The sequence below is a fragment of the Syngnathus scovelli genome, chromosome 16, assembly GCF_024217435.2.
Source record: "Syngnathus scovelli strain Florida chromosome 16, RoL_Ssco_1.2, whole genome shotgun sequence".
Classification (NCBI taxonomy): Eukaryota; Metazoa; Chordata; class Actinopteri; order Syngnathiformes; family Syngnathidae; genus Syngnathus; species Syngnathus scovelli.
This window is the reverse complement of record NC_090862.1, coordinates 31,278-53,785: the sequence shown is the minus strand read 5'-3', so window position 1 is coordinate 53,785 and position 22,508 is coordinate 31,278. Positions and strand designations below refer to the sequence as shown.

General features: G+C 47.6%; 1 protein-coding gene and 1 long non-coding RNA gene across 2 annotated transcripts; both read right to left on the bottom strand.

The window, feature by feature from the left end:
• Positions 1-656: 656 nt before the first annotated feature.
• On the bottom strand, positions 657-21,819 carry LOC125984032 (synaptic vesicle membrane protein VAT-1 homolog). The gene is made up of 6 exons (XM_049745817.2): positions 21,135-21,819; positions 15,813-16,020; positions 8,392-8,562; positions 8,172-8,261; positions 7,605-7,846; positions 657-6,534 (listed from the first exon to the last, which is right to left on the bottom strand). Exons 1-6 carry the CDS (start codon positions 21,558-21,560, stop codon positions 6,277-6,279), a joined length of 1,395 nt encoding a protein of 464 aa, XP_049601774.1. The 5' UTR covers positions 21,561-21,819; the 3' UTR covers positions 657-6,276.
• Positions 8,589-15,806, bottom strand: LOC125984036 (uncharacterized). The gene is made up of 2 exons (XR_007486844.1): positions 10,539-15,806; positions 8,589-10,433 (listed from the first exon to the last, which is right to left on the bottom strand). It is a non-coding gene; the product is annotated as an uncharacterized lncRNA (long non-coding RNA).
• Positions 21,820-22,508: the final 689 nt, after the last annotated feature.

Genomic DNA, 22,508 nt, shown 5'->3' with positions numbered 1-22,508 from the left:
TGTCAACATTGTCTAGTTCAAGTCATAAAGCGAGGCTATTAAGCGACCCGGAAACTGTTTAAAATGATTTTAAAAAACAAAACACAATGTATCTCCTTGAAATAACACTGGCATTGTCTCCTCGTGGCCCAGACTCAACCATGACCCACTGCAAAGTCAACTTCAGCCTGGCTGGTCACAACAAGCACGCCACCAAGCCTCAAGGTCACCTACCTGGGATACAAAAGGTGGGTGTTAGCCCTTTGTAAAAATTCATCATAATCATCATATGATTTGCTCTGAATGATTGATTGCCCTGGAGCGTCAAGGGCATCATGCGTCAATCCTATTTTGCCTGCCTGCTGGTAATTGTATTATGAACTGTATACATTTGTGGCTTGGATCTAAAAGTGAAGAAATGAGTTCATGCTTTCTTTTCATTGCATGTTTTTGCACTTGAAAATTCCTCCGTGTCGTAAAGTTAAGCCAATTGTGAAGGACGATTAAATGTTCTGCCTGTAATTAATATCTTTGTTGTTGCAAATGTTAAAAAGAAGTTAATCAACTCAGTCAGTGATCTGATTTTATGATGCAAAATATTGGAATCGGCATCAGCCTAGGCCTTAGTTAAATCCGGTCTTGATTGAATCGGACCAATTAAAAAAACTAAACAGACGTTTTTCAAATTTCTTGTTATGCTTTTTTTATTTTTTTAATTAGTCCTGGAAAACATGTAAGGCATATGGTAACATTACACACTGAAGCGTTACAAGCTGTAGCGGCCCACTCGGAGCCTACCCGGAGTCGAGCACAGAAAGAAGCAGCATAGATTCAAAAAGGTTTTTTTCCCCAAAATCAAATTTGAAAACAACAACAAAAGTGGTTTTGATTGGTGTCGTGTTTTTTTGTTTAGGGGTGCGGTGGATACCAAGTTACACAAGACCCGCATAAATGGTCACGTTTGAGGAAAGCCCGTGTTTCAATGGTGAGCGTTTGTTTGGATGTGGGGACGAGGACGAGGGCCGGCGCATTCCTAGACTTAGGTGGCTGCCCGTGCCGGAGGCTTCGCTTGGCAACTTGACACGTGACTTATTCTTTCTCACACCACATGAACACTAAACTAAGCTGTATATACACAACATTGTTACATTTTTTGGAACTAAACATGCATCCTAGTACTGTACATTATCAGCCAATAACGTCAACTGAGGCCAGGCCGCCTCACTTCAGTGGCTGGCTGGCTGGCTGGCTGGCTGGCTGGCTGGCTGGCAGGAGGGAGTGGAAAGGACACATGGAATTTGGGAACATTTCCACAGACGGGGCGGGACGGGGACGAGACAGATTGTGCTGTAAATCGAGCTAAAACTGTTGGAAGGACCTGAGAAACCACATGAAAAGAAAAGCGGTATCTGCGTCAGAAGCCCCCCAAAAAAGACAAGGCATGCGATTGGACGCTTTTTTATCCTCTCTTTCCTCGCCACACGTGAGATCCAATCCAGAACCGCAACGTTGGCTCGGAAACTTTCCTCCCGTTGCGTAAGTGTCTGGAAACACCGCGAAAGCATTTAAAGATGTCGCAGGAAGTGGCGAGCGGATCCACTTAACACGCCGTTTACCTCGGAGCTGTACCACATCCAGTGCTTAGGTCCCAGCGGGCTGAGTGTTAGCATTCCTAGTGCCAGCCACATATTCACTTTTAGAAAACAATTGTCCTGCTTGGACACTTCTGATGCTAGTGCTAGCATCGCGGCTAACATTTGAGTCCAGTGCAGTTTTTATCATTATATAGTATATATTTTTATATAATATTTATTTATTTGTTTGAAAAATGAATGAATGTTTTCAAATATCTTTTTAGCTACAATTTCATAATTTTGAATGGCGATATTGTTTGAGTTGTTGCGACTTTCTGCCTCTGGCTTGTTTTTTTTTTTGATGACACCTGTTGGAATAGAATAGTTTATTAGGCTAAAGTGTTTGTTTCTAGGGCTGCTCTGGCTCTGTGGCGCACTGGGTAGCACGTCCGCCTCACAGTTAGGAGGGTGTGGGTTCGATTCCACCTCCGGCCCTCCCTGTGTGGGGTTTGCATGTTGTCCCTGGTTCCGCGTAGGTTTTCTCCGGGCACTCCGGTTTCCTCCCACATCCCAAAAACATGCTTGGTAGGCTGCCGATTGAGCACTCCAAATTGTCCCTAGGTGTGAGTGCGAGTGCGAATGGTTGTTTGTCTCTGTGTGCCCTGCGATTGGCTGGCAACCGGTTCAGGGTGTCCCCCCCTGCTGCCCGGTGACGGCTGTAGGCCGATAAGCTCCAGCAAGTGGTACAGAAAATGGAATGGATGGATGTTTGTCACTATAGCGGTACTTTGCGAGTGTCGTTTTTTTTTTTTTTTTGTCTCGGTACTCTGTTAAGAAAACCACTGCGCTAATGTATTCTACTAACAGTGGTCCCCAACCACCGGGCCGCGGACCGGTACCAGTCCGTGGGTCACTTGGCACTAGGCCGCCAAGCTGCACAGAAAAAAACATTTTTATAGTATATATATATTTTTTTTATCGACGAGCAATTAGTTCAGGTCAAGACGTTCGTCCTAGTCACGTGGCATGTTTCCCCAGTCGAGCCCGCAAAGCTAGCAAAAATGAGTAAGAATTTATTTTGAAAAATATAAAACATTTGGGCGAATCTCTCCCAATTACATCCGTCGGTGCACCTGTGCCTCTTGACACAGGTTAATTCAGGTCAAGACGCTCGTCCCGGTCACGTGACATGTCACCCATGCCGATCCCGCGAAGCAAGCAAACATGAGCAAGAAACAGAGATGTTTGGAAAGCTTCTTCGGAAAGGAGAAAAAGCCCAATGAAGAGACGGAAGAAGAAGAGGCCACGACTTCTAAGAAAAGGAAAGCTGAATTTTAAAGGACATGGTGACTCTGTCGTACCAAGCCCACTCTGGATAATATGTGGCGACAGGCTAGCTAACGAGGCAATGAAGCATTCAAAACTGTTTCGGCACATGGAGACCGAGCATCCTGCATTAGAAGACAAACCTTTGGAATTTTTGGAAAGAAAAAAACGTGAACAACAGCACACTTCGGGTGTCATTGTCTCCGATTACGCCGAGATGGGAGAAACAAGCTCAGTGCTCCCGCTAATTCAACGTAATGGTGAGTTTTATTTCGATGTGCTTTCTATTCGTTTTTATGCCAGTCGTATCATTTTATTTCACCGAGTTGATATACGTACGTATTTATTATAAATGTGATATTTGTTTCTATAAATGTAATATTTATTTATATAAAGGCCGCTCCGCGAGAATATTTCGGACACGTAACGGGTCCGTGGCGCAAAAAAGGTTGGGGACCACTGTTCTACTAAACTGAGGATATAAGAATAATGGCATTTAAGTGGCCTGAGACATTGGAGCACAGTATTATAAATTGAGCCATAAAGTTTCCCCATTCCAGACACGAGCTAGTTTCTCTTTTTCAACATCTCACTCGCCGCCACACAAGCAGATGCAATTAAGAAAGCGGGAAAGTAACTTCTACATCACGTATGCTTGGCATTGAAGTGTAAAAATGAACGGCGTCCAGCTCCTTTTCACTGCGACGTGATTGTAAACACGTGGACGGACGGGGTCCCAGCGGACCGCGTACGGGAGCTGGTAGAGCACAGTGAAAAGGATCTTTCTGTCCAGTTAGTTAAGGGACGCGTTGAGGTAAACTGTGTGCAAGGAAGGAGGAAGAGGAGGAAGAGGAGGAGGAGGAGGCGGCACAGTGCGGGCCCACAAGCTAGCTCGAGCGACAAACTGACAATCAAAAGCTTGGGGGCGGGGGCAATCGAAATAACAACCACCCTCTCTCGGTGCACATATTTGGGATATTTGTCAGACGCTCTGTACATTTTGATGAGCATGAAAACCCACCCAAAACCACACTTATCGTCAGCATGTGTATATAGTTTTTTCTATGCGCTGTAAATATTCAAAGCATTGATAAGCGGAATATACATTGTCATTTGGCACACGTGGTTCGGACACAAAAGACACAGCTTGATAATAAAAAGGCTCCCTACGTTGGGGAGTTTTTTTTTTTTTGTTGGTTTTCAGCGGGAGCGTCGGTTTCATCACACATGGCACTTGGAACAGAAGCACCATGCACAGGTTCACAAAGGTCGCCCAACAGATTAGAACAAAACGCGCGCGCACACACACACACACACAAAACAATCATCATAATCTCAAGCGGAGGTGGACAGAATGCACGGGTCCACACTGCTCGCACTCCAGCCCACTGGGGGGCGCCACACGCAATCTGGTGAGTGGATGCGGCTGGGGTTCGAGCGCCTTGCTTGTAAGTGCATTAGGATTAGCAAACAGAGTGCAAAACATACAAAACACCACTTTGTCCTCGTGGTTCGGGACTTGAATGAGGGGGGCGGGGCTGGCTTAAGGATATCGGTGGATTCGGCGGTTAGGTCATGGAAAATGATGACCCGAGGACAAATGCATACGCACGCACGCGCACACACACAATGGCACACAGCACATGAGGGAGAGCACTCATGCTTAACACAACATATTTTTTTCTAATACATGTTTTTTTTTTTTTTTTATACATTTATAAACAAATTCACCAGTTGCCATCTCGGGGGCGCCTACACACACACACACACAGGCAGGCAGGCAGGCAGGCAGGCAGAAGGACGGCAAGAGTTAAAACTGAAAAATACAACTGCCGGTTTTAGGAGGGAAAAGGCACAACAACCATAACAAAAAAAAGGAACTCGAAAGCAAGCAGGGATGGGTAAAATACTTCTTTGGATCGCGTAGAATCGTTTAATCGCGTCAAAGTAATCGAGTCAAACTTACGTCAACTATGGCAAGTTAAATCCTCTCAGTCAATACGACCCGATACTGGCATAGAAATGGTAGTTCGGGAAATTCAGAAAAAAAAAAAAATCACCCATCTTTCGCAGAGCCAAAAATCGATTGATTGATTTTTAACATTCAAGGGAAATGTATTAAAAAGCCCTCGTTGGGGCCTTCTGAAAAACATTTAGTTTGACAGGATACATTGTTTTCTCCAGAATTTGGTGAGATGCTATGTGAAACTCCCAAATGGCTATTTAGTAATAAGATCAAGATTCCAAACTTGTGACTGATTGACTTGGATTGTGATTCGATTTTGATAGCCCCAAAACATATATTTGAACCTGGATAGCGTTTTTGTCAAATTTGATGGCTTTTTCAGTATGTTCAAGATTTAAACGAAGCGCATATGCAATGTTCTTTTTACGACGAGCCCTTATTATTAATGTGACAGTGAGCTCGAAGTAGCCAAACGACCACTAGGCGGCAGCATGCCCTCTATTTAGCCACAACTAGCGCCTAGAAAAATTGTCAATACTAGCTAGGCTTTATCGTAGAATTTTTTCTTTTTTTTTTTTTTTTTTAAATACTTGAATTGGAAGCGAGGCATGGTGGTACGTTGTTGGCATGCATGGAGGGGGGGGGGGGGATGTGCGGGGAAGGATAGTGGCATCTCTTGACAAGCCCGGCCCGGCGCCTGTTGCTATGCCGACCACGGAGAAGGAACGGGAAGAAGAGAGGGATAGAGGCTTGTACTGGAACACCCCCGCCCGTCCTTTTGCTTGGGTTGGAGTGACGGGCAGGATTTTCTGAAAAGGAGCGAGAGGGAGGCTTTGGCGTGACAGTGCTTCTTTCAGCCTGTGGTCGTCAGCAGTTGGGGGGGGGGGGGTAGAGAGAGCGAGAGCGAGAGAGAGAGAGAGAGAGAGAGAGAGAGAGAGAGAGAGAGAGAGAGAGAGAGAGAGAGAGACCCCCGCGCCCCTCTTCTTCCCACTGCCCAATTCATCTTATACACAGAGAGGCTCTTTATGAGGGACTATTATTAACTGTGGAGCGCTTTCAAATTAGCAGTGGATACTTGTTGATGCTGTCTTGAGCGTCAGCCAATCAGAGAGCTCGCTGACTCATCTGAGTGACATAACTGGAGGAAGGGTGGGTGGGTGCGGTCGGTTCGTCTTGCTCGTCTTTGTGCCTGCTGTGGGCGAGCGAGTTTGATGACAGTAAGAAGGGTGTGTGTGTGTGTGTGTGTGTGGGGGGGGGGGGGGCAGGTAACAACAATTTAGCCCACTGGTGGCCATAGTGGGGGGAGGGTGGGTGCAGAAATCAGTCCGATTTTTATGGCCAAGCAGGAGTAAAAGAGATGTTGATGGGAATGAGATTGGTTTCATATCCCCACCCTCCTCCCACCGCAAATGGATCAATCTGCACCCCCCTTCACTTCTCCTCCTTCTTGGCCTCCTCCTTCTTCTCCTCCTCTTCCTTCTTGGCCTCCTCTTTCTTTTTCTCCTCCTTCTTGCCATCATCCTTCTTCTTGTCATCTTTCTTCTTGTCGTCCTTCTTCTTATCCTCCTTCTTCTTGTCTACCGCCGCCGGCGCCTCCTCCTTCTTCTCCTCCTCGGGCATGGGCTCCGTGATGAGGACCACCTTGCCGATGTTGTTCCTCTCTTGCATCTTTCGCATGGCGTCACCCACCTGCAGAGGGAAAGGAAGGGGGTGTTTTTGTTTTTTTTAAACCATGGCATTGGCTATCACGCCGATGCTATGTCATTAGGAGTCACGCTTGAGATTCATAAGCCAACAGGAAAGAGGTCAAAGTTGCGCTCGCATCGTGCGCGATGTCACTCGTTGCGCACGGACACCGCCTCTTAGCGCTTCTTCTCGTTATTGGTGGCGCGAGGCGAGTGGACCACCTATCGACCGGCGCCACGGCAACGGGGGCCATCTCCTAGCAACCTAAAGCTCTGATGACTTCCACACACCATGGGAAATGGAGGGAGGGAGAGAGAGAGGGAGGGAGGGAGGGAGGGAGGGGATGGAGAACTACCGGCGGCGCTCGGAGAGCAATCCTTCTCGGGATGTGGTTGAAGCGCCTTTCCAAATATTAGCTACGCCATCAAAACAGAGCATTATTATCAGACATTGAGGCGCACCAAATGCGTTGCCGTTTGGATTATTGGAAAGTAACTGATAAGAGGCTTTGATTCAAGGCGTTGTCTTGTGAAGAACTTGACCACCTTTTTTTTCTCCCCCTCTCACCCTCATCCCTGTCTCTTGCTTCTGGGACTCCGCCCTAAGCCAGACGCGTGCACGCAGACGACAGAATGTCGCCATGACAACTAGAGAGGCGGGAGGAGAAGCAGGGAATAGGAGGAAAAATGGAGGGAGGGAGGGAGGGAGGGAGGGAGGGAGGGAATGAGTCTGTGATAGATGGAGAGGCAGAGAAATGGCCGAGGAGAAGAAGAAATGGATGAACAGTGGGAGCGTGTGGAGGATCTGAATGCTGACCAACTGTCACAGGCCTGTTTTGTCACGCGTTCATAATCTGCTTTTGGGCAGCTTTGGCAACATGGACAGTCTGCCTGCCTGCCTGCCTGCCTGCCTGCCTGCCACCGTCTGGCCCACCCGGTCTGAGGCATTGGCCTTTTTGTGGACCTCTCCCAACCACCATTTGATGGACCCCCGCTAGCGAGCTACTCTTCACTGTACCGGAGAACTTTACGGGGACGTGAATCGCACTCGGCTGGCCGGCCGGTTCACTTCACCTGCTCCAGGTGCCAGGTGGAGTCGATGCGGGGCTTGACCTTGCCCTGCTTGTAGAGGTCCAGGACGGTGTGGAGCGCCTGGCCGATCAGCTCCGTCTCGCCGTCCAGGTAGCCCAGGTGGAAGCCGCACACAGACTTGTTGCTCTGGATCAGGTTGAGTGTGTGGATGGAGAACTGGTGGTACCAATTCTTGGCCACGGCCAGCAAGTTCTTCTTCTGACCCGCCAGCATGTTAGCGGCACCTGGAAAAGAAACGTTTGCTCCCGTCACAAATTCTTCCAAGTTTGCAGTACGCAGAACGTGCTCCATTGTTTGCTTCTGCGTAGTTCCGAGAAGACGGAAGGGTTCCAGGATGAATGGGTGAGGGTGGGAGGCCGCATGCAAAGATTCTTCTGCTCCGTGGAGAAGCCCGAGCCCTGTTCTCCGTGCGTGCCTGCCCGCTCGCCCACCCCCACAGGCATGGCCATAGAGGCTCTTTTGTGTTGATCCCAAAGAAATCACCTTGCTTGCTTGCAAATAAAAGTATGCTAACATTTTGCCCAACTATTTTGCATTGGCTTTACTGACCATAGGTGATAAGTTTGCCCATTGGTTTAAGCAGGTTGTAGGCTTTGTGGGTGTCTGATCCTCCAAGAGGGTCCAATACGATGTCCAGTCCTGTGCGGGTGACAAAATAAAGCACTTCTTATGGCGGTCAAAATCGGAGTGTGACCAGCGTGCCGTATTTAAAGGGAATAGAAAGAGTCTGATTGTTGTCGGAGCAGGGATTTCTCCGCCGCCATCTCACCTTTGGGGCTGATCTTGCGCACCTCCTCCACATAGTCCTTGGTACGGTAGTCGATGGGATGCGTGACGCCGGCCTGAGCGATGGCCTCGTGCTTGCTGGCCGACGCCGTGCCGAACACGGTGACGTCCTTCACTGTTTTGCACAGCTGTGTGGCGGCCGTGCCCACGCCGCCTTGCCAACAGAAAGGCGCCAATTAGCGTAGCGTAGCGGTCAAGACGGCGTTCAACCAGGCTCATTTCAAGGAGACAAGCAACAGAGTGTGTTATAATTGTCGAGCCTTTCTTGTATTACTACTGACTGAGAATACCTGTCCTTTAACAGCCGAGCAGCATATGACATTTAAGACTAACAGAATCAACCCCATTTGCGTTATTCATTGTTTTGAACAAGCTAGCCCCATTTTGTTTTGTGCTCGCAGCTATGCAAAGATCCTATCGAGACACAATCACATTAGCCAGCCTGACACGGCACACAGTGAGACGGCCGAATGAGGCATGGCTTGCTTTTGTTTTGGGCCTCATTCAAGGAATCCCGCGTGTCTGCCTGTTTTTCTACCGCAAAAACAACATGTGGCACATTTGAAGAGGATAGCTGCGTTTTGTTTGAAAGCCGCGTTTGCTTGCCCAGAAGTAATAGGTTACTGATAAGCGCGAGCCGGACTGGAAAGGACTTGAAGTGAAAGGCATCCATCCGTAAAGGTCATTCGTGCCCGACCCCGTCGAGCTTGGCTCATCTTCGTATCTGATGGCGCAAAGCCTTTGAAAGAGCAGACCGTTTTGACAGTGGTGTGTGCTTGTTGAAAGGGAATACTGGATATCAGCGTCTTATTGCAAATGATACTTTTTGGGGGGGGGCTGTTCTCCCAACGGGACCGACCTAGCGTCTTATTGCAAATGATACTCTTTTGGGGGGGGCTGTTCTCCTAAACGGTACTTAGCTAGCGTGCATGAATTGCGCTCCAAAAATACGTTTCATGATGATATCGTGGCATTACCACCACAGAGGTGGGAGAGAAAAAGTGGCGTACAAGAGCGGCACAGTGGCTCTGCTCCCGTTCAAGCAAAAAGGAGAAAAAGTGTTGCCAGGGAAACGCGTGTCAAATGAGCCAGCCAAAGGAGACATTTTCTTTCATGTGTAGCCACAAATGTTGTTAGATGACAAATGACTGTCAGTGTACAGTACGTGGCCGTTGTTTGGACGAACTATGAAGGGCAATTTAATACACACAAAGAATGATCCAGGTCATCATTTTTGATTCATTTAGGATCAAAAACGTCTGATACTACAAGTACTGTACGGTGGAGCGTTACAAAGAATTCCTCCTATCTTAACCGCTGCGTAAACACAGTTGCTCCACGTTGGCGCGAAACAAAACGTGACCTTCCGCGCAGACTTTAAATCAGCGCCGGGACGACAGCTGAACAAAACAAGCGCATGTCGAGCCATCAGATAACTTTGTACAGCGTAAACAAGCTTCCAGACAGCGGAAGACCCAGAAGGTACCTGTCCGTTGTGCCCCCCCACAGCCCCCCCCTTTTTCCCTCACAAGACCCGCCCGGGACGCTTGCCAGGGGCCTCCTCGTGCACTTTTAACTGCCTCGGTGCACACATCAGAGTTTCGTTCGGGCATGCATGTAAAGTAATGTAAGGTTCGAGTAAGTCCACCTGCGTTTTTCTCCTAGCTACCTAGCTACCCCCAAGCCTAAATCAAACAATCCAAAGCCTCAAAATGTCGCCCTAACTCAAGCCGAGAACCACCGCTAAGTGTGAGACGACAGCCTAAGCGAATTCCTGCCGCTAATCGCATTGGTTCTCTTCAAATCAAATTGAAACGTTTACATTTGTTGTCGTCCACGCATTGAGTGTGTTTTCCCCTTAGTCACAGCAGGCTTTTTTGTCCCTCCAGCAGTCTGACAAAAACACAGAGGAATCCACCAGGACAGGACAGGACAGGACAGCGTTGTTATAGTCGCAGCCCGACAACAGTCTACGTCGCTATCAAATTGTTGTCGCAAGACGACAGACGACACCTCGGCATCTTCCTGATTAAAAAAACAAAACAAAAACACAATGCCTTCATGTATATTCCCATATTTGACGATAGATGACATGATTTTTATCCGTGTGCTTTTAAGAGAAATACGTACATAGATCCAGAAATGTAGCGTGCGCATTTCCGCATCTTAAAGTTGATTCACGATATCGACGCCTCACTGAAAATGTTTGCGAGCTGAGCCGTAACAGACGACTTTGGCCGTGTCACTTCCTCTACATCTAGTTCCATTTTGACTTGAGGAACTTACACAAGCAGCCATTTTCTGGCTGCAGCCTACCAAAGAATGCAAAAAAAGAAAACATCTCTCAACGAGCAACACGGGCCGTGCGACAACTTTGACAAAGCCTTTTATTTCTTCTCGTGCGGTTCGGATGGCACCATGATGAGAGCTTGATTGTCAACGTGCACTCTTTGCACAGCTATTACTCTGCATTATGTAACCTTGGTATTTTTGTGGGCTGCGCCGGCAAAGCTTGGAGAGCAAATGAGCCATCCTCCTCTCCTCTCTCTCGCTCTCTCTCACTCTCCCTCGCTTTGTGAAAATTGTCAGCAGGCAGGCAGGCAGGCAGGCAGCATGTGGAAGGAGCTAGTTTGAGTGTGCGAAGGCGGGCGGCCCGTAGATTTCCCGAGGAAGGAATGTCACGCCGGTAATTCATACTATCTTGTTTGTAAAACAGCGTGACTATTTATGGAGAGAACGTGCCTGCCGGCCCGCCCTAAGAAACACACGTCGAAATCTCTTTCTTATGCGACTGCTACGCGCAAAAACGCGTCCAAATGACAGAAACGGTTGGAAACTCCGACCATCTAATCAGGAAATGTTGGTAACGCCACCGACGAGTGGCCTGCCATGCATACTGTTACTTTTCAATTTGCGGAAAAAGCCGTGACAGTTGAAATGACTAAAAGACACGCGCAGGTGTCCTTAACCCGCGTCAGAGACACCTGCAAAATGTGGTGGTGTGGGGTGGGGGGCTTGCTTGGCGCACGAATGAGAGCGCCAGCATGACAGGAGCGTTAGTTCAGAGGTCGCTCTGGTTTCCCTTGGCTTATCCATGCCAGACTTCACCCCCAACGACTCCCCGCTTTGCTTGCCGGTCACAGCGAATTAGCCCAGCGTTGCAGAAAGTCGCACCGAGGCTTTTTACCGAAGCCCTCGGTCGGGTGCCTTGTCCACGTGAGCCACATTGTTATTTGCTAAAGAACGGATGACAAACACGGGTAGCGTACAATAGATAAATGGTGGAAAATGAGTTGATTTATGACCAAAAACAAATGTGTCATTCTTCATTCCCATCAGCCAACCAAAAGATAATACGCCTCAAGCCTGCACACGATTTAAACATCCAAACAAAGACTCTGATTCATGATGGCCTTCCTAAAATATAAAAGGAACGGAAAGGCTACAAAACCTTGTGTTGAATGACAAAAAACTTTCATTGTACTTGATCATGACATAGTTTTCATTTCGACTGGTAAGATTATTGGTGCTTCGCTACCCTCCCTGAAGGACATTTACACCTCCCATGTCGCCCGCAAGGCAACCTCGATTGCCAGAGATGTGAGTCACCCGGCTCACTCTTTGTTTGACCTTCTGCCCTCTGGGAAGAGGTACAGGAGCCTGCGCTCCCGCACCACCAGACTCGCAAACAGCTTCTTTCTCCAGGCTGTTAGGGCCCTGAACTCGCTACCCCCTTCTGCGTAGCGTGCGGCACTGTTGCGCTACTTTCGGGAATGTCTGCTGTACGCGCACTTGCTCCTTTTTTTTTCTGCTCCTCCTATTTATTTATTGTTGTTTATTATTGTTGTTGTTGTGTTATTTATTCATTATTTATTCAGCACGCTTTTGTTATACTTGTTTACTTGTTGTCTGTTGTGAGCCATGTCTTGTCACCGTGGGATAGGGGGGAACGAAATTTCGGTTTCTTTGTATGTCTTTGGCATGTGGAGAAATTGACAATAAAGCTGACTTTGACTTTGACATCTCAACTCCTCTTAGCTCATCAGCGCGCGCCATTCCTCACAGATGACAAACAATACATCTGTGAGGACTGTTTTGTACTACCTGATCACATGTGCTGCTGCACCGTTTGTGTTCAATTCATTGCTTCAAGGCTCGCAGCAGCAGCAGCAGCAGCAGCAGCAGCAGCAGCAGCACCAGCACCAGCACCAGCACCAGCACCAGCACCAGCACCACCACCATCTTAACACTGTCACTTCGAATGTCTCTTTTACTGTAGTACGATACCAAGGCCAACTACCGGAGACTTTCCCTGCGCGTTTTTACAAACTTGGCCGACAGACCTGATTCCGAGTATCATCCGCTGGAGCGCCACGTGCATTGTAGCAGCTGCAAGGAAGGCTTCCGACTCGGCGACTGGCGCCGGAACTGGAAAGCTTTACAGCCGGTGTAGATTGATAACATGTGCGAGTGTTGGTCTATGATCAAAAAAAGTGGTGTAACGTCATCATTGGACTGTATGCAGGAATGCGTAGTGTGGGTGGGTGTGGCCGGCGCTGTAGCGGATGCCAGGCCAAAGGGTTCGCTAACGCCGAGCTCCGGTTCAGGGAGAGGTCAGAGAGGAAAGGACGGTCACGGCGGACGGCTCTCGCAAATGTCAGCGGACCCGACTGCACCCAAATTCCCTCCGGGGGCTGACACAAGAGGGTTAGTGAGCATACATTACGCCAACTACGGATATGGCGAAGGTCGTGCCGGGGGGAGCGGAGTGGAGGAGGATGCAGATGTGCGCGACGGCAGGGAAGAAAGGCACGGCGGGAGGAAATACAACAAGCTATTGTTTGGACGGCGGTGGTGGCGGCAGCGGCGGCGGCGGCACTAGGGCCACGAGAGAGGCAGCTGAGGACTGTTGACACGAGATGCTTTGGCGGGTCATGTGACCAGGACGGGCTTAGACCGTTTTCCTTTTTAAAGAGCAACAGGTTGTTCAAAGAACTTAAGCATCCCTTCTACTAAGCCGCTCCAAACACTGTATTTTTGCCACAACCTTTGGAATTACAATAATAAACCAAAACCACGCTGGTACTGTAAATATTTAGAGAGGTAGTCTTTCTGACTTGTTTCATAGTAAGCTAGCATTTGCACTTGCAGAAGGTGGCCGTAGCCGTCCACTTAACGAGTAGCTGCTAAGTTTCCTGCCTGCATTGTTAGCATGCTTTCGATTACAGCATGATGCATGAAGTCATCAAACCGGAACATTGGTGTCACATCTTGGAGTTCTGAAGTCTCCACAAAAGCTAAATCACAGCTTTTTCGTGTGTGTTGAATGGTTATGGAACATCTCACAGAACAGCACTCCGATCATAAATCTCAATGTCGGGACGGGTGGGGGGGGTTCACTTTTGTGACCTCAATGATGCATTGTGAGTCTGCGTGTGTCACCACGACTTCATTATTTTGCATCCTGCCACCACCTAAGTTGATAGGGCAGGCAGGAATGCAGAGTCGCACAGACATGCCGTCGCTGTTTATTTGGCAGCTTTCACTTTCAGGCAGTTAGCGGATGGCGCTAAACAAGTAGCCCTCATCGCGCAGACAGATGATACCGAATGAAATGTTGCTTCATGAACACAATATTTTTGCCCAATAATTATTGCCACCGTACCCACACGGACGCACGCATTAATTCAATTAATGATCAGAAAACTAGGTAGGGTGTAATTCTCTCAGTGATGGATCAAGAAGGAAAAAAATAAATAAATAAAACGGCCTCCGTCGGCCGGCGGTGCAGCCTGTCACCACCGATACCTTTAATGTCTCTGATCAGAGAACATCAGGAACAGTTTTTGACAGGTTCAGCTGGTGAGCCCTCCCACTGCCTCGCAACCGGAGGCACCGTGAGAGTCCACTGCTATGTGGATCCCACACGCTGCCATAAGTGCAAGACTAGTAGCGCACTTAGAGACGTCAAACCACTACAAAAAAAATCAAAACATTGGCTTTAGTCACATAAGTCTAAATCAAATGTGATTTTGAGAAGACAAAAAGATAATAGTCCTAACAGTGAAAACACTAAACATTGCCAAATAAAAAACATCAACTTGTTTGCTATGCTAATGCTAGCTAGTATGTATGTAGCATGCTATGCCGTGTATCGCTAGTGCTGCTATTTTGTTGAAGCTGGTTTTAAAGGCGAGGCGGGGCATTAGTTAAGTGATGCTACGTATGTTCAAATCTTGCTAGCAGTATTAACACTCCCTTCAATTGTGAAATTGAGATTCCACTGGCTGATGTACTATTTGTCATGACAGCTGGCGGCACGGCCCGGCCCGGCCCGGCCCGGCCCGGCCCGCCTTGAGAAACGATCCCGTCGCCCAATGTCCCTGCATGGGAAAAGCACATTTCCGCACCATTGTCGTCAAACCCCTCGAATGGCCGTATGGCTTTCCCAGGGACGCGAGCGAGCCGTCGGCCGCATGCGAACATTTGGCCTCGGCTCGTCTCCCGGGAAAGCACGCCGGCCGCATTGCTTTCTACTTTCAAGTGAATACACCTGGGCAGCAGCGAAGCAGCTCGGATTTCATTCCCGGTCTCGCTTTTCATTCCACGTACGCCCACACGTTGTCCCTAAAGCTTCTGGATCATGTTCTTGCTCCGGCTCCCTGAGCACAGTCAGAGGAAAATTCTACAGATGGGCTAAGTAATGTCTTTTTCTGCTCTCCAGCTGCCCGGTGCAAAATTGAACGTTCTCATTGGACTTGCTGCTTTCCGCCCCAAAACAGGTGTGAGCACTTCCGCTAGCCCCAAAAGCAGCTTTCTCTCAGCCTTAAAGCTCCACCAGGGGGGGATCCTAATGGAACACATGGAATTTGGTGGATTCCAATATTTGCGTCAACAAGGTGCTGATGTGGAAATCCCACGGCTTGACTCAATGGAGGCACAGTAGAACTAGCCGTTTGGCTAGTTTGCTGCCAAAAACTGACGTCCATAGAAAACCAAACCTACCCTCCTCAAAAAAAAAAAGAGATGGTTAGAGATGGGGAGCAGAGCACTGCGATATTTTTGGAAAATCAATAAAATCGTATAAAAAGGTATTATTGATTATGTACAAATATTGTCACAAGACTGCCATCACATGCCGGCAGGGCTCATAAATGTCAACGTATTTAGTCGCGGTTGGCTTTCAAAACTTGTTTCGGGAACGCTTCGTCTCAGCCTCGTGCTTCGCTGTTACGCTTTTTACTTGTTTGTATCTCTTAGGAAAAAACAACAACCTTTTTTTTGTTGCTGCTATTTTCCTGCTAAGCTTATCAAAATGGCTATAAGATGGCAAAAGTCATTGACAGCGTTGCGAATGTTCCGTAATTGTAACTGAAGTCCTTCGACGTTGCATCTTTTGCGTACCTGCAGCCGAGTGGACGAGGACGCTCTGGTTGGGCCGCAGGTGACCAAAGTCAAACAGCATCATGTAAGCGGTGATGTAGTTGACCGGTACGGCGGCGGCCTCCTCGAAGCTCATCCCCTCCGGCATGAGGAAGGTGTGGTCGGCCGCCACCACCACCACCTCCTGCCACAGGCCGAAGCGATTCAGCACCATCACCTTGTCGCCCACCTGGGAAACCATGACAGGTACGTGAATGGTTTGGAGCAAAAGTATTCGCTTGGGCAAACCCTTGAGTTTTAACCAGGCCCGCCCACCCGCAATTCGTCCGCTCCGCTTTCCGTTCCGATTGATTTATTTGCCTGGGTTCACTTGCAATCAGCGCGATTGGCAGGACGGCTGCCAAGCGTTAGCGCCGGCCGCTGACATGGCAGCCTGTTTTGACTATTAAGAACACACTTTATGGACGCGGCGTGGAGGTGACACGCTCTTTATTGATGAAGTTGGAAGCAGTGTGACCAAGATTGACAGGGAGCCACGGTTCCGTTTTCGAGCTGAAAAAGCAAAGATGGCTCTTGGCGCATTTCTCTGTTTCGAACAGCTTTTCTGACAGGGTCTGGATCCTGTCCCCTGTGGGTGTTGTTTTGTTTTTTGTTTTTAAATCAGCTGCCGAGCCTTGAAGGCCTTGCTTGGTCGGCGCAAAGAACGAAAAACAAAGACTGCTCTCGATTGTTGTTTTGCGGTGAGATGAAGAAAGCAAGGGAAAGAAAGTAAACAAAGTAGCACCGAATGGTGAAAGGTCCAGCAGAATAGTCATGGATCTTTTTGAGGACCACCCTAACTGAACTCGGGCACAACAACATGTGACAAAATGGAAGTCAAAGCAATTGAATTTGGCCCATCCTGAGAGTGGCAAGTTCATAGAGCTTTTCCTTTTTAGTTGTCGTCAAAGCAGGATTCTCCAGTGAGTGCGCAAGCAGCCTTTGCTGTAAACTTCCCCGTCGCGCCGCCCACGACAACGTCCGATCAGGAAGAGGACGCAGGAAACGCAGACAACTGCGGCTTTCTGGCCTTCTTCCTGTTTTCTTCTTAATTTGATAAAAGACTCTCTCACTTTTTCTCTTCCCTTCTTTCTCTTTCACTTCCCGACCCCAGAACAACTTTCGAGCGTTTTCCTTCCCCCTTCAGGTCCCTCCTCCCGTCTTTGGATTTCTTCATCCCAGACTGTCTCGTTCTCAAAGACTTTGTCGTCCCCGTCAAGCAGACAGGACGACAGGACCTCCCGCAACGCCCGGCCCCCTCTAAGGGTCCGAAGGGAGCCGTGCGCCTTTCTGTCGATGGGCTTCAATAAGAGACAGTTCTCCTCTTTCTTCCTTCTCCTTACAAATAATGCTTTTTCCTTTCTTTGTTTGCCGTTTCACTTAGTAGAACAATGTTAGACAGCCGTCGTTGTGTCGACGGCATTTACGGGAGAACGACATGACTCACGCGGCCATTTCAGCGCTTTTCTTCTTCCGTGCCCACGTACAGCACGCGAGGAGCACTCTCAAAAGTGACACAGCCTTGTGACACTTACTTGCAACACACATTTCTGGGCATCCAGCACAGTCACTGTCGAGGTCAAAAAAGTTTGCCGCGTACGCATTCATCAAATGGCGATTCAGTTTGAGATGGTACACAGGTCAGCGGCTTTGTTGGCTGATGTGCTCAGCAGAAAAGCATAGGAGCAAGCTTTTAAGTTTATTTAGCAATGTTTTTCTGCACTTTTTTAATGGAACCATTTTTGGGTCAAACCAGTGTTAGAGGCTGATTTTTTTATTTATTTATTTTTTTTAATTTAAACTTTTCCCGCAGTATTGTCTAGATTTTTCACCAGGGCGCATGTGCTTGAAATCATGAGTGAATCTTGTTGCAGTGCTGCATCCTAAGATGTAACATACACAATGAGGTGCCACGCCCTGTTTGCATGCAGCCGCTACGTGCAACACCGCGCCGCGCCGCTCCACGCCGCTCCTTTGCTTTTGACTGATTTGATTATGCAAATATAACAGCGTTACACTTCAGTTATTTTCAGCTTATGCAAAGTAAATACGACTGGGACTGACTGCGTATGGACAAAGATGAGCGGGGTATTGGAAGTGACAAGGGGGAGGAAGATGGAGAGGTCTTTGTAGAAAAGAATGGGGATTTTAGATAAAAGGGAGGGCTGGAGGAAATACCACAATGACAATGCGAGCCAGGGCTAATTGAGAACATATGGGTCAGATTCGACCGAAACTCGCAAAGGGCTCGCTCGGCGTGTGGATGGAAAAAAAAAAAAAGGAGAATAAGAAGTGCTGATGCGCTGCGTCACGAGAGTTTCGATGTGATTTGTGATTACCCCCTCGCCCCTTCCTCCTCTTTCCTTGCTTACTCATTGTCACATTATTCCCCCCAAAAAAGGCTCCTTCTTAGCTCATTCTGGATGCCTTCTCTCTAAATTCTAATCAATGGCACCATTTTTATTTCAAGGTGCTGCTGCACTTGGTGAAATATACGTATAAAGACAAACAAACAAAGAGCTAAGAGAGAGTGCTGCTGCATTCATCACCTTCTCTAAAGTAAAGAGGAATTTCATTTTCAACTCCTTCTTACACATCAATGCGAGTGGCGCTTTGAGCATTTTCTTTTTTTCTTTCACTTCTTCTTTTACTCTAGCAGGCAACCAGCCCACACTGGACTCTTCCACATAACCTCAGCGTGAGGCCGTACGCCACTCACTAATTATTAAGCTGTATTTCCATCAAATAAAGTCCATTGAATTCACTTTGGAAGCGTAAGTTCCAAGGGGGATAGCGATATCGGCGTCATCGCGTGCCAACGCAGTGAAGGCATTGAGGGAAAAGATTCCTCTGACTAAGTGAAAAATCTTCTGCAGTGTCATTTGTGTGGTTATTTTTATTTATTTGTTAGTCGTTCACCTCCTGGAAGTTTGAAGTTGGGAGGCTGTTGCTTTCTGTTACGCTTTCACAACATGTTTTCAATTGCATCCTGCCTCAAATTCTGGCTGTCAGAAAGTCTTTCTAAGATGTGGTTAGCGTTGTGAAAGTTCCTATGGGGACCCAAAATCAAAGCCAGTACTCTCCGCAAACTCAAAGAAACCAAAACCAAAAAGCCCCAAAAGCCGCTCAGACCAGACCAGACTGAGTTTTGCTTTTTGTCCCCCCCTCGGGTGGTCAGCAACATTTGCTCCGCCAAAGTGCCAAAAGATTGCATAGATCTCGTTCCATTAGCTAGATTGCCTTTTAATTCTATAAGCAAGGGCATAGGCGATGTGCCACAAGCCGTGGTGTTTGCGTGTTGACCTTTAAATCCAATCTACATGACTGACAATGTGGAAAGAGCACACACTCAAAAGGTTGCGAGTCCTACCGCGGCGTGCGGCTGACCCGTCACCAATTGTAATGCAATTAGTCACCTGTGTCGCCCCCATCCATCATGTTTGATTAGCCCACCATGCCCATTTGGCTTAAAACGTCATCCGGGGATAGACATTTGTGTTATGTTATGTAAAAAAACAAAACAAAACAAAACGAGTGAGTCACTGACAGCTTCAAGGTGGCCTGTTTACGTTTTGCTTTATCTGGCCAAAAATGACGATGATGATGATGACGACGACGACAATGATGACTTATCATTATTCGTGTTTTTTGACAGTGCGAGTGACACCTGTTGCCATTGCAAATGCATGTCATCTTCCCAAAATAAGAGTCACATAAATATAACTCAAATGTGGTCAACAACACCAACAAAAGTTCAAATGGCAGAGCTGGTGGAGTTAAACATGCATATGCTACTTTTAAGGCCCAAACGCACAAGAACGTCACTCTACAAGGTGACTAACAAATTGCACTTAACCTGTAGCTAACAGAACCGCTTTCTGTTGTTGTTGTTTTTTAACAGGCCTCTTATTGAGGTTGATCATGCACAATAACATGTTTCATAGACCGCTAATGGTGATACATTCAAATAAGCATTTGCTTATGAATACAAAATGACAGAAGATGCACAGTAAAGCCATTATGTCCAGTACAGTACCGTACAGTGTCTTATTAGCATAGCGGGCAGCCACATGGGTTAACCACGCCCCAGTTGTTCCTCATCAGCTAGCTCTCAAAATAATTAGGCCAATGTTCTTTGATGGCTCAACACAAACGATGCTTTTCAACCCATTCACACACCGAAAGAAGGCAGTTGTACAACATGGAGGATGTAAGTCAATGTCAAACGCTGCCTTCTTCTATGTTTGTGGGGGAAACACGTGTTTGGCAAATTTGGTTGGAAGAATGATGTGTTGGTGAATACAGCGCGGGTGAGCTTGGGTTCTGCTCTGCTGCGCCTTGCCAGTCTCGGCGCGCAAGCGCTTCGAACAAAAGGCGTCGACAACAACGCGAGCTCCTCCACGGCTGTCAAGTCAGACTGAACTATGGCACCCGGTTTTCAGCGTTTACAAAATTAAACGCCGTCTCGACTTCTTTGAGGCCATTGGACGTGAAACGCCTACCGAAGTGTGCTTTGATGCTATCGCGTGTTGCAACACGTCAAAGTGCGCCTAACATTGCTACTCTTTGGCCTAAAATGTGTCGTTTATCATTTGATTTGCTTGATACATGGGCACTATTTTGAAGGGAGCACGACTTAACTTCCGTTTATGTACCGGAAATCCCTTGTTAACTTGACCTGGCTTTATTTCACGCCTTGGCGCACCTCGCCAAAACGCAATGGAAAAAAATAAATAAAAATACAATGCAGACAACACAAATTCAACTTAAACAAAAACGTCTTAATGTAACCCATGCATTTGGCAACTACATTACTTTATCAAGCTAGCGTCGCGTTCGTTGGAAGTTCTGCGAAAGCAAAGTGACACGGATCGTGACAGTGACAGAGACGTGGGTGGGACGCCCATTACCCCCAGTCTATTGTTGCCAAATTGGAACCATCATTTTGAGGAGCATTTGAATTCCACGCCAATTTCTCAACTCTCTCACCGAAGCTTCACTTTTACACCATGTGAAACAACAAGTGTCTCTCTTTATGCACGATATGCACTTAACGCACCATAAATGTATATATTTTTAGAACATAAATGTCGTTTTTTTAAATTTATTTTTTAACTTGGACTCTATCGACAACGTTGCACGGAGTCAATACATTATTTACTCAAATTATGATCATGTCCTGCAACGAGCGGCCGGACACGCCCATGAAAAAATCTACAGCATGCGCTGTCACGCTGTATTTGATCCACTTGCACGATCAATTGAAGTATTTGTAAAGGTGGAATTGATGCATTTTGTGCTTACTTTTCTGTCCGTCACCTCCTCCCCGACAGCTTCCACCACCCCGGAGCACTCCATGCCCGGGCTTACCGGCGGGGACGGCAGCCGGTCGTAAAGCCCCTGACGCGCCATCAGGTCGGCGAAGTTGAGCCCGCACGCCTTGACTCGCACCTGAACCTCGGCCGCCTTGAGGGACGGCTTGCCCTTCTTGACTTGCAGCTTGACTTTGTCGTAGCCCCCATAGCCGGTGAGCACCAGGGCGCGATAGGTGAACGCCTCTTCTTCGGGGACCTGTTCGGTGGTCGCCGGAAGAGCTGCGTCCGCTGCAGCCGACGGCGCGTCGGCCGCTGGCTCCGACTCCGTCTTGGGCTCCTCGGTAGCCTTGGAGTCCTGCTTCTGGTCTACTGCATTCTGCTGCTGCTGCTGCACAGGTGCGTCTTCTCCGGACATGTTTGCAAAGATGCTTCGAAAAAGTAGAACACAGTGACTTGTTTTCTTATTTGTTCTGTAAAAGAGATGCCTGGACGTGAAGTGGTCTTGCGAAATAAGATAGGTAGGGTCGCACAAAGTCTTTTTTTTTTTTTTTTTTTTGTAGCGGTCACTTGGGGGAAAAAATCGACACAGTGTGTGACCGGTGAAGAGAGAGACTCGAGTGGTGGCTGTCAACGTCGGGCTCAAGCAGTGAGAGTGAGTGGGACGAGATGGAGGCAGACTGGAAAACACGGAAAGCTGATGAAATTTGCGGATTCCTGCGTGCATGATTGGGTGGATTTGGGTTTGCGATGGGTAGGGCTTGAACGTCAGTCTGCAAAGCATTGTAACAGGCTCGTGGTTTGCAAAAAATAAAAAAATAAAAAGCCAGTTAAGGACACATTCTGTTGAGATGCCACATTTCTTATATAATAATCAACATATTGTAAAAAAAGAATTACTGAACAGTCATTGTTTTTGTTGGGATAGAATTAGCAACTATAGTAGCAAAACTACCCGAAAGACCCAGAAAAGCGTTTAGTTTTTCAGTACATCAATCATGTATGAAAATAATTGTTCACAACGTCTAAGGACTTTTCTTTGTGTTAGCAGTATTTTTTGTGTGTCAAATTTATTTTTACATTTTTACTCCACTGGGACTTGAATACAATACAAGACGACACGTTCGTTGCTGTAATTCACCTTTGCAAGGGCCATAATTAGACAATGGCAAATGGATGGAGCGTTTCTTTTCGTTTCTGTGCAATACTTTTGATTGGCTTGTATCAGAAAGAACATTCTACGATCAAATCCTGAAGTCCTTTTCCTTCTTGCTTTCCAGAGGCGAGGCGGAGACACCTTGTGGCCGCAAAGTGCCACTCATCACTTCTTGTGGAGGTAAACGTCAGCAGTCCCAATCGATATCCC